General features: G+C 55.6%; 1 protein-coding gene across 1 annotated transcript in view; it reads right to left on the bottom strand.

Moving 5' to 3' along the window:
- The window catches only part of ALX4 (ALX homeobox 4), a 46,534-nt gene extending 38,929 nt beyond the window's left edge, over nt 1–7,605 (bottom strand). Inside the window, exon 1 of the mRNA XM_033119157.1 lies at nt 7,028–7,605. Coding sequence (XP_032975048.1) covers nt 7,028–7,484 — 457 coding nt within the window. The 5' untranslated portion in view covers nt 7,485–7,605. The remainder of the gene's footprint in view (nt 1–7,027) is intronic.
- Between the last annotated feature and the right edge of the window lie 4,664 nt (nt 7,606–12,269).

Genomic DNA, 12,269 nt, shown 5'->3' with positions numbered 1-12,269 from the left:
GGTGGGGCCCCACCCCCTTCACCCTGTGCACATGCTAACACAAATTCCCAGGCCTCCACCCACAGACAAAGGTACTGGGATACGCTCACAGCTGACCTTATCCTGGGTCAGGCCACACTCCCAATTCTTCATTCATCCTTCCAGCAAGTAAACATTTATTATGCCCAAACCTATACTCCTGGAAAGATGTAAACTATAGGATAGCAGGCAGGTGTTGGATTGGTATTCCTAGAACAAGGTCTGGCACATAGTAGGTGCTCAGTAAATGCGGACATAGGGACGATGAGAGGAGACAGAGGGCAAGAGTACCCCAGAGGGGCTGGGAACTTCAGAGCCTTGGGGTAAGCCTGGTCACTTGCGAGCACAAGGCACCCCGCAGCGCCCCTCTCCATATTTAAGCCCCAGCCTGGAGCCCACAACCTGCATTCTTCTGCCGCCCTCCAGGACTGCCTGAAACCCCTACCCACTGTGTTGCTGCGCCTTTTAACAGACCCTAGGGAACCCTCAGGACCCGTTTCCGCTTCCAGGGAAGTCTTTCCTGTCCACACTACCCTATTTCTCCTGGACAAAAATGTGTGTAAGAACGAGGAGGGCAGGTAAACCGGGTAAAGGCAGGTCCAAACTGGTACTGGCATACTAGAAACCCCTAGAGGGTCTTTGGAAATTGTCCAAACTCCAGCATTTCGCAGAGCTAAAATTCGGACCCGGGAAGGGAAGGGAAAGGGACTTCCCCAAGGCCACGCGGGCGTAGAGAAGGCAACCGGTGAAGACCAGGGGCAATCCACACCCAGATGCTGCACCCTGCGCCGCACATGTGCCAAGCCGGGCCTTAGCGTCGCACCCCTAAGCTTCCACGGCCTCTAATCTTCTCTGCCGTGGCCCTCGGAGCGCCGGGAGAACCAGCTGCTTTGCCCCGACCCGCGTTGTGTGTGGGCAGTGCATCCGCGATGCGCTTGGAACAGACGCCCACGCTCCGTGGCTCCCCGTTTGGAAGGAGAATCCTCTCGAAAACAATCTGCTGTAGGAATCCGATGAAGCACGCACCAATTACCTCTCTTTCTCGAACAGGTATTGGCGCCCGCGCCCAGCAGCGCCAAACTTGCGGTCCCAAGTACTCGCCGCACGGTCGCCAGCAAAGACAGGTACTTGGCGAGTTGCGGCGCCTCTGTCACACAGCCCCTCCCCCCTCGCCGCAGTATTTCCCAGTAACCCTCCTCTCCTAAAATGCAGTCTGGGTGCCGCGGAGCGCCACGGTGACCCTCCTAGCTGCCTCTGGAGCCAGACTCCGAAACTGCCCACCGCCCCACATCGTCACCCCACTCCCCAGACTTTAGCTCCTCTGAACCTCCTCTTTGCGCATCTCTTCTCTTCACCGAGCTTCAGCTTCCTTTCTACTCCTCCTTCTCCGCCTGGAGCTGGCAGTCTGCGGTAGAGAAGGGGGTCTTTGCTAAAGATACACAATGCACTGGGGATGGGTGGGGGCAGGTCTGGTGTGTCTGGGGCCCCGGGACACCTCTCTGAACACACCGGAGGTTTCTGTTGCACCCAGTCAGCCTTTCTGTGGATACTAGCTTCCAGGCAGCACAGAATTTGCTGCTCCAGGGCTACTCTGCACCCCTGTACTGGGAAAGGAAGGAGCATCTTGCATGGAAGTGGGGGTGTCGTTATTTGCACACCTGTAGATAAGAGAAGAAGGTGCAGGGCTGTACCTCTGGAGGGGAGGTCTGAGGGGGCCATCAGTAACTCTGATCTCCAACAAGCACCACCCTGTGGCTGGGAGGACTTGCTATCTGGAGAGAGGTGCCTCTTCTTTCTGCAAAAGGGCCCTTTTTGAAGAAGGGCCTCTTCTCACTGTCTAGTGCAAACCAGCCAATGAAGTGTGGTACCCACGGCTCCTGAGCGAGACAGGACCGGTGGCTTTCATTCTGAATTTATTCGCTGGGCGATATCACCACGTAGCCCCGGCTTCACTGTCTTGGTTTCCTAATCTGACGGCCTGATGGTCACTTTAGCGATTCATGGGGAATCCCGTAGCTGTGGGAGCACGTGGCCAGGTGGTGCCTGACAGGCGGCATCCAGGCACATGACTGGGTTCTCACGGCCCCATCCAAAACAGTGCCTGGCCTTAGTCCTTTGGGGTCGTGGGAGCTGAGGACGCTGAACTCTGGGTGCAAGGAGTTCTCTCCTGCCAAGCATTCTCTCAGAGCGCCCCACCACTACCAACTCCCCTTTCCTTGCAGGGAAAGGTGCACCGCTGGAGCGTGGTTTCCCATTTCCCCATCATATGCCGGTGGTGCCGTGAGCACTCGGGGCAGTTTTCTCCTTCTTTCCCTGCCTGCTGCTTCGGGCACCCTGCTGGTCCAGGGGTCGTCGGAGTAGCCTGAACCCCAGACAAACACGCGGGACTACAACCTCACCTCACCCCCGTATCTGCAAAGACCGCTGTATTTCCATTTCATATTTTCGTTTTAATTTGCCATCCAAACAAAGCAGTGCGCAAAACTGCCAGAAGGGAGAAACGGGCTGAGGCCAAGATAAAGGTACCTCTCCGGAAAAGTGCATCCAACTGCTCTCCAAAACGAAAGTCCTCGGGGACTTTGGCAACATTTTATGTTTGGTATTTTAACTTGTTTTCCTACCACGGCCCCATTTTGCAGCGCGCACGGCTCAGAGCTTTGGCGACTCTGGGATAGCCCCGCGGCCTAGCGAGGTTACTGGTGCAGCGGGTAGTATACCCTTGCTTTCTGAGTCGGGACCACGCAAATATGGGGAGTACAAAGTCACCCTACTCAAGAAACACCACCGTGGGTCACAAGGTGGGGCCCCTAGCTCTCCAAAGTCTTTTCTGCAACTTTCTTAAAACAACTTACAAAAACATTCTCCCCCAAAAGTTTCCGTGTACATACACAACGTATAAAGGGGTATCTTGATCCAGCTGGTAGTTATACTAGTGTTCACATATGTAACAATTCTTTGTACTTTCCACATAGCGGTGTACTTCGCTGTATATAAATTATTTATAAGAAAGAAAACTTTCTACAAATCGATTGGTTTAAAATAACACCAGACCTTTCATCCAGGCCTTCTGTTTCTAAATTTAAGAACGTATGCGTTTAGGCGGGATTGTTCGAGTAGGCTGGTGGCTATCGAAATCGACTAAGTAAAAAATTAAAAGCATCCTCTGTCCCAGCCCCCCCACCAAACAAATTGACCTGGGGTCGGAGATGTCACAGCTCCCAGTTTTCCTTCGAGGATCTCCAATCCCCCACCGGCTCTTGCTGCTTCTGCCCTCATGTCCGTTTCTTGATGTCTTTTTTGGGGCCCATTCAAAAACACACCCTGGTTCTTTGACTAAATTCGAATACGCCCGACCCAGGAGCAGTAGATACATTTTGTGGTGTGTGGATTGTGTCGGTGAGTGGAAATAAATATACTTAGGATTCAAACACTGCGTCTAATTCGATAAATCAGGACCAGCCCCTCAGTGGCGCCCTAGGGGTCTCCGGCCTGGCCCGCGTCTCCCCAGACCTCTACTCTGAGAGCGTTGCCTTCCGGGCCGGGTGTCTGGGAAGGTAGCAATCCGCTAGCAACGAAAAACCTTCCTACACCGAATCGAAAGCGAAAGAGAAGAGGGAGCAGGGCTGCTCCCCGAAGCGTCCCGGGGCGCATGGCTGAGGCCTGGCGCGCTGGCGGGCGGCTGGGGAATCGGCACAGGGTTTGGGGGCGAGGTGCCGGATCCCACAACCCGGCAGCGAGGAGGCTCTTCGGGCAGCTGAGAAATGTCAGGTCACCAACCTGGAGTGTCTCCTGGGGCCCACTCGGCCAAAAAACGGGCCAGGGACAGGCAAGGACTTCGGAGGGCCGAAGTGCGGACCGGAGCCTGGAGAGGTCAGGTTTGCAGCAGGAGAGAGCCGGCTGGGGCTCTTTTGTAACAACGCGAAAATCTTTGCTCGGGAGAGGACTGTCTACTCCTCTCCTCGTCGCCCTTTTAGTACTGATGGGGAAACGGAGGCGCAGTTAGGAGTAGAGACGACTGCAGCAGGGGTGAATTTCTCACCTCCACTTTGGCAACTCGGAGAAGATCCCGCCCGCGGAGTCCAAGGCGGCTTCTCAGCCGCGCGCTCCCTCGGATTTTCACTGGCGCTACCCCCAGACCCGCACCTCGCTGGCAGATGACCCCTTGGGCCAGGGGAGTGGCTCCCGGGGCTGAGGTCCGGGAGGAAGCCTCCGAGCCTTGCCTCCAGCTCTGTGTAGTTACGCAGATCAAGGAACTGGCTTCCGACCCCGGGACCTACAGAGCCGCGCAGGAGACTGTGAGGTCCAAGCTACCTGCGGCTGGGATCCAGATCAGCCGAGGCCCTGCCCAGCCCAGCGCGGACGCCGTGTCTGCCCCCACTGTCCCCAAACTCCTGGGAACATTCCAAGGCTTTTTCCTTGAACTCCATCTCTCCCCTTTTTCATACACACTCTGACAAGTGTGGAGAGAACAGCTGTCGACATGTGCCTCGGTTTCCCTCCTTGCTGGCCATCTAGAGAGCCAACTGCAGAAGCCCTTTCCCCAGCTGCCCCTGTAAAGGGCAGAGCCTCATTTTTGGGAGCCTCAGGTTCCTCATCTTGGACCTAATGTGCCTAATTTCTTTTGAACAAGGGCCAGAAATCTCCTAGCCAGTGAAACTCAGTTGCTGAGAGAAGGAAAAGAATAAACAAGAGCTGTTTGTTGTTTGTGGCTTTGCCCTGAGAAGTGTCTCCATCTTGGGCAGGGGAGTCGGGTCCTGTCCGTTATTCCAGGCTGCCTTTTGTCCCAACCTGCAGCTTATGGCTTTGCCGAGGGCAGGGGCAGGCACTTGTCCTGTCTTCACAATTGGGTGCTCACAGGTTCCCAACAGCACAGAGGCTGATGATGGAAACACTAAGGAGGGTAAGCTAGACTCCTGCTCTCTCTGTTAGATTCCTGCTTTCTCCCGGTGGGAGCACATTTACCACCCAAGGAGGCTGTACTGTTATCTCCTATGATGCAGATGAGGACCCAGGTGTAGTTACTTTCTCACTGGTAACACTCTGGGTAGCCCCAATGGCTAACACAAGCAGGGGAAGGGCTAGGCTGGCATGTGAAGGCCCAGTAGAGCTCAGAGGGGGCCAGCCCTTTCCCCTTTCCCTCTGGACCTGAAGGCATCTTCCAAACAAGAGGGAGGAAGCAGCTTGGGCTCTCAACTTGCCTAAAATCTCTCAGTCTCCTCAGAAGTGTCAGTGGTGAATTTCTTTAGAACATGAACATCCAGTGCAGTGGGAGAGAAAACACAGGAGTCCCATGGCTTTGCACAATGAACCTCCATGGGTTCCCCAGTTTGTGACTCGCTCTAACCCAATAGTCCCAAATGACATGGACAGGAGGGGCCTGGGTGAGGCCAGGAGGCAGGCCAGCGTGTGTGTGTGTGTGTGTGTGTGTGTGTGTGTGTGTGTGTACAGGAGTGAGAGCCCCCCACTGCCTGGTGTGGAAGGAGCACCTGTGTGGAGCTGCAAATGTCTGTGATCTAAGCGCCTGATCTCATTGTAACAGGAAGGTGGAGGGGAAAGGTGTAGGAAGCGGGAAAGGCCACCGGATCTTTCTAAATCTGCTCTCGGTCGGGTCCCATGGGTTTGGGAGTGTGTGACTAAGTGCTAGGTCCCATGAGTGAGGATACTTGATGTGTAACTCTGTTGGCTCATGAGGAAGAGGTTTTTTTTTGTTTTTGTTTTTGTGTCTTTGTGTGTGGAATGCAAGTCTAGATGGCGTATGGTTGTGTGAATGTGCGTGTCAACAACCACCTAATGAACTAATTCCGAGGCGGTGGGAGAGCCAGTTTGAGTATAAGAAAGTGCTTGCCATGGGCTGTTTTCCTAAGGTTATTCCAGTTGCCACGGCCTCCCCCATGTCCCACCTCTGTCCCAGGCCTGGTACCTCTCCATCAGGCCTGGATCAGCACCAGCTCATCTCCAGGATCCTGCCTAAAGACCAAGGCCTCAGGGGGTGACTGTGTACCCAGGTCTTCAAGTCCAGAGAAGATTTTCCTCTCCCTTTTTGGTTTCCCTTGCTGCCCTTAGGGCTCACCAATCTTGATTGGGGGAAGAGAAGGCCTAGGCTCCTGAGCTATCCTGGCCTCAGGCCGCCCTTGAGAGACTCTCTCCTCCACTATGGTCGTTGCGCTGTGGGGGCCCAGGCCTGCGTTCAAGGGGGCTTGGAGGTCATTTGGGCCTCGAGTTCCCTGTAGGCCCAAATCAGGACCTAGAAACTTCCCTCTTCCCCCAGCACTGGGCTGCCTGGAGATTTGCGGCTTCCTGCCTCCTTGCGGGGTCGGCCCTAAACCATTGTTCCGAGGTCAGCCAGCGTCTCGGGCTCGCTAACAGAAAAACGCTCGGAAACTCTGGCCGGCCCTCCTCCCAGCGGCAAGCCGCGCTTTGGGTCCCCGGGACTTGGGTGTTTCGCGGCCCCAGGCGTCTCTGGTCCGCGTCCGTGTTGTGCCCCTGTTCCACGGCATCCCGGGCGCGCTCCGCCGACTGCGCTTGGGGCTCCCAGCTAGGCTCCGCACCTGCGGCGCTCCCACCTGTGGCGAGGCCGCAGGAGCCTCCGAGCCGGCCGGGAGCGCGGCCTCCGCAGCTGGGAACCCCGCGCCCCGGCGCTGCGCTGCAACTGTTCCCTCTGGACGCCGGGAGCCGGTAAGAAGCATCCGCTTTAAAGCGCCCGCGGTCAGCGCAAAACGAGTGGTCGGGGAAACGGCGAAGTGCAGTGGAAACAACTCCAGGTCGAATTTAATAGCCAGAACGCTTCGCGCCTTCGGCCTTGTGCCGGGGGTAGATGTGAAAGAGGCAGGACGAATCCCTTGGTTCCCCTCGGGGCAGTAGATGCCCATTTTCCGATCCGGAGTCACTCCCTGCTCGGCCCCGCGTCTCCCTAGCCCAACTCCTGCCTCCCGTAAGCCTAATGGGTTTTGGGGGTGACGAAGCCACGGGCCCTGGGGCCCAGACCCAAAGGACCCGCACGTGCACTCACCGTAGCAGGGGACCTGCAAAGCCGCGTTGTGGCCGCCGCTGCCTTCCTGGAGTTTGAGGCTGCCGTCCGGGGGCGTCTTGCAGGCGCCTCGCTGCAAGTAGAGATGCTGTTGCGGCGCCGGCGGCTGCGGCTGCGGCTGTGATTGCGGCTGCGGCGGCTGCGGGGCTGGTGGCTGGGGCTGGGGCTGGAACTTGTTAAAGGAGCCCCGCGCTGCGGCGCCGCTCTCCAGAGGTGCCGCCAGGTCCTGTTGCCCTGCGCCGTAGCGGGCCCGGCTCTTGGCGTCTCCGAATGCCTGCCCTTTGGTGGCGGCGGACAGGAAAGTTGTGCCGAATTTATCGCCGCCGGCGTATGCCCTAAAAGGCGACGAGCCCTCCCGACTCTGCGACACCGGGCTGTAGTAGGCGTCCATGGCAGCAGCCGGCGACTCGCTGTAAGAGACGCAAGTCTCAGCATTCATGCCTGGCTCGCGCGGGCGACGGGCGGGGGCTCCAGCGAGAGCGCGAGGACGCCACCGCGCGCCTTGGCCGGGAGTTTGGAGAGGCGAGGAGGCGGTGGCTGTGCGCTCCGCGAGGGCCTGCTCTCTCACTCTCCCTCCTCCCTCCACGGGTCTCTCTCTCTCTCTCTCTCTCTCTCTCTCTCTCTCTCTCTCTCTCTCTCTCTCTCTCTCTCTCTGTCTCTCTCTCTCTCTCTCCTCCTCTCCCCCCTCCTTCCCCACAGCTGGCTCAGGGAAAGAATCGAGGGCTGTAAAAAGATTCAGATGTTTCGGAAAGTTGACCAGATCTTTCAAACCCCCTTAAGGTTTGGGAGGGGGTGGTAAAGGAGAGTGAATTTTTTTTCCTGACTCTCTCCTTCCTTCTCCCCTCCTTCTCACCCTCCTCCTCTCTCCCTACTCTCCTTCCAATTTCCCTGCGTCTTCTTTTCGTTCTCTTACGGAGATGCTACTAAATCGCTCGCAGAGGATTCGACCCCGAGGCGCCCTGCGGCTTTTCCGATTCTAGGCTGGGCGGGGAGGTGTTGGGACCCTCAGGGCTCCCGAGGCTAGGCTGAGAATCATCGGGTCCCAAGTTTGGCCTAGGGGAGGGGGGCATGCAAAAACTTCAGTAACAGATTTAAGAAAAAAAAAAAGAAGCCTAACAGGTTCTGACATTCGGAGTCAGAAGGGCCACTAGCCTTAGACTGCAGGCGAGACGTTTGCACATTTGCGCGCGAATTTGGCGGTGTAGCTGCGGGCCTCCCCACTGGTGCCTTTTCCTCTGTGTTTCCAACCCTTCTTTCCTATTCTCTGTTTCTCCATGAAATTAACACACACACGCCGCAGTTGTCCTGTATATGGCCACTTTCCCGTCTGGTTAACTATTTCCCTCCCCTGCAAGGGCGCTGGATAGGCGTGCGGATGGGCCTGTGTTCATTCAACTTCGGGGAGAAACCTGCGACTGGGCCAGTCTTCAGAAACTTTAGAGCGCTGCCCCCTCCCCTCCCCTCCTAGCCCGGGACCCAGACGCGGACTCCTCAGGTCTGCGCCCAACCCAGGGGATTTTCCGGCTGGCCAGTTGAGAGTTTGGAGACCCGCTGGCCGCGCCCCAAGATCGCGCCGTCACCTGCTCACTACTCGGGGTGGAGGTGAGGCAGTCTCTAATGTCTGATTTGATGGGTTGTGGTTTCACTCACCGACGCGCGCCTCAGGGCCCTGGGACCCTCCACAGCAAGGAGAAATAACTTTTACGGCTCGTCGAGCACCTTCCACACGGCTATCGACTGCGCCTCACAACAACCGTGAGTGGTGAAGACTGGGGTCCCTAATTTTCCGATGAGGCTCAGAGAGGTGCAGTCACCTGGCCGAGGTCACACAGCCCATAAGTAGCAGCGCCCGCCTGGACCCCATGCTAAAGGTAATTCCTCCTCCCACCTGGAATGACGTTGCCGACAAACAAAACGCAAAGAACCGAAGAACCGAGCAAACGCGTTTCCGACTGCGGAATGACTCAGTTTGAAGGAGACTGGTTAGAGCAGCCCTCAATAAACTGCAGGGCAAAGTCCGCGGTTGGAGGACAAACCTCAAGGGAGTCTGGGACTGGGGTGAGAGGTGAAGGGGCAAAGTAAAAGGAGAAAGGGCCTGAGTGCCCTGAACTTAGGAGTGGGGGTCAGAAGTCAATCTTCTGCACCTAAGGTCTCCCAAAGAAAAAATATCTGGGGGGTCGTGCTTCTACTCCCAACCTCATCCGGGCTAATCCTCACCCTCACCCCACTCCCTTGGTATCTCTGCTCTTAGCTCTGCCTCCGACTGCGCGATCCCACATCTGGTTTCCATCGCGGCTTACCTTGAAGTGCTCGTTAATAAAGATATTCCGCAACCCCTGGCCGGGGGTGCGCAGGCCTGAACCCCTCCCCCGCTGTCCATCAGGACCGCGCCTTTCTGGCCCGCAGACCTAAGCCTCGTGAGGACTTTATATTTATTGAGGGCTTATCCTACCCGAAGCCATCCATAGGTCTTTCTCCCCACCACCCGCAACAATCTGGCGATGCGCGTCTTATGCCCACTTCGCAAATGGGTAGACTGAAACTCAAAGAAACAACTAATTTTCCAAGCTCAGATAGCAAAAGGTGGATGAGCCTGCCATCATCCCAAAAGCGCCTGTCCAGCAGAAGTTTCTTTCAGTTCTTTGAACCTGCCAAGTTTTGAATCCCCTAATCTCAGCGCTGTGCTTTTGTCCCTCTAATGACTTGGGGTTCCGCCTAGAGTCTCTTACTCCAGAAAGCCTTCCCATCTGTCCCAGTCTGCTTTGGTGCTTCCATTTGCCATGTCTGTGTCCTAGACTTCGTGGTTATCTGGATGCTGGGGTGGGTGTTCATCTCAACCTCACAATATTTGTGTCCCACAAATATTTGTGGAATAAAATGTTAAAACCAGGGCGGTCAGACCCTGGGTCCTTTCCACTGCCCAGTGAGGCACCGGTTTCCAATCTCTTTGGTTTCCTCTAGCTGAGGACAACGAGTTGCTCTCCCTCTCCCTCTTCATGAATCAAGTGACAAAATTAAGAGTATGCTGACCTCTCCCAGGCTGCAGGAGAACAGCGAGTTCTCTGAGAGCAGGGGCCAGGCCTGTCTTGGTCACCACAGGGCTTGCCACAATGTAAGCACTCATTAAATGTGTGTCGAATGAATGAATGAAAACGCCTTGTGGTCCCAGGCTTAGAGATGCATTTTTGCCAGGAATTCCAAGCCAGCAAGCTACTCTGGTCCCGTGGGCTCCGAAGCTGCCTGCAAGCACTCAGATGGTGGCAGCACCCCTTCCTCTTCTCCCACTTCCAATTTCAGGCCTAGACCCAAGGGGAAGACTATGTGAAGCGAAACACAGGGGTGGTGTGGGGTGAGGAATGACCCCAAGACAGGTACAATTGCACTTGCACAATAGTCTGGGTAACCTCTGCAGTGTCTGCACTCAGTGAATAGGAAACTTTTTTTGAGTGCTGCCTCTCACCACCTATCCATCCCATGCTTTTATTACCTGTGTAATTACTGCTTCAGCCACCGGTGCTTGGGATTTGAAACCAAGCACTCAGGAGCAGCATTTGATGTCCTCATCCAGAATCCATCCTGGTGCACTGAGGTCCTGTGTCCTTGGAACCAGCGCGAGGGCCTTCTACTGTTTTTACATTATACCTTAGAGTTGGACTCAGAAAGCGTGAGCGTGTGCCTGTGAGTAAGGAAGTGCCTGTGGCTTTGCCTGCAACCGCGTGAGAACATTCTGGGTATGTCATATACCTCACAAAACCCGCCACCGACTCCCTCTCCTAAGTCCCTTCAAACACACCTTTCTGAGGATAATGCCAATAAGCGTAGCTGGTTATTTCTATGTGAGTTCAATCATTTGTCAGTCCATTGGCCCATCCATCCATAGTAGAAAGCCAAGCCACTCCCACTCGTTTCCTCCTGGAGGGTGCAGGGAACCCTTGAAGCCTTCTGGTGACACCAAGGGTACTGAAGCTTGGTTCTGGCTCTGGCCTCTGTGGGTGATTTCTCCCAAAGCTAAGGCTGCCCCTGGTTTACTGTTGTTCTCTAATTCCACCCCCACTCCCGCCCGTGACACGCCTGGCCCTTCCTTGCACTTCTGATTACTTCTCTTAGGATCGGGAATGGTGGGGGGCAGCAGGGCCTTCGGCTTCAAGTCCTGCACCCCCACCCCCTGACAGGCAGCCGTTTGGCTGCCCCCTTCTACCTCCCTTTCACATGGACCGCTCAGCCCTCCTGGAAGCAGCTTCCTCCTTCCAGGGGGCTCCGCACAGCGCTGGGGAAGGGCAAGTGAGGAAGAAAAATCTTTCTTTGTCAAGGCCAAGTGCTCAGTGTCACCTCCTCCGGGAGGCCTTCCTTCACCACCCTCACCACTGCTGTCCCTTCTGCCTGTTTATTTCCTCTGCAGCATCTATCCTGGTCTGACATTATCTTCCACGCTGATTTAGTGTCTGTCTTCCTACTAGAATTCGAGTCCAAGGCTACTGTCTCCCAGGTAGGAAGTCCAGTGTTTGGCACACAGCACTGCTCAGTAAATATCCATTGAGTGAATAACTAAAGGAGTGAATGAACCGATGAATGAATGAACGAATGAATATTGGAGGAGCATTGTCTCAGGTTTGGAGATTAACTTTCCAGTCCCCGTGGTTTAGGGCTGCAGCTCTTGAGGTCAGGGGTGTAGGACTGAGTTGCTTAGAAGGCCCCTGATTGGGGTGGAGGGGAAGGCACAACAGATACTGGTTCCTTTCAAAGGGAAGGACAGATTCAGCACCCTCTTCTCCGGTATAAGCTCCCTCCACCCCTGCCCCTCAATGCCCTCTCTCCCCCCACCTTTTGGACAAACAATGGAGCTCAGGGCTGAGGGTACTCCAGCTCCACCTCGCAGAACCACTTATCTTCTCTGAGACCTCGCCTGATCGCCCCAAGCCCCAACTACCCGTGTGTACTACTTGGATCCAAGTCGCCACTTTGTAAATTCCAGGAGGCAACGAAGACTGCTCAGAAATTTGGGCATGCTCAAAGGACACTTTGGACAACTGCAGAGGGGGCAGGAAGAGTCAAGATATAAATGGAGGTGGAGCAGGAATATTGTGCAGGAACCCCCTGCCCCTCCGAGCCGGGTACACAAACCATACACTCTGGACGTAACATATTATTAGCAATCGCGCACCGGACAACAGTTGCAAGTCAGCTCTTGCACATTGATATATTTGCCGGGCTCTCAATAGCCCTA

This window comes from Rhinolophus ferrumequinum, chromosome 11, assembly GCF_004115265.2.
Source record: "Rhinolophus ferrumequinum isolate MPI-CBG mRhiFer1 chromosome 11, mRhiFer1_v1.p, whole genome shotgun sequence".
Classification (NCBI taxonomy): domain Eukaryota; kingdom Metazoa; phylum Chordata; class Mammalia; order Chiroptera; family Rhinolophidae; genus Rhinolophus; species Rhinolophus ferrumequinum.
Note: the sequence above shows the minus strand (reverse complement) of the source record. Positions and strands in the feature narration are given on the sequence as shown.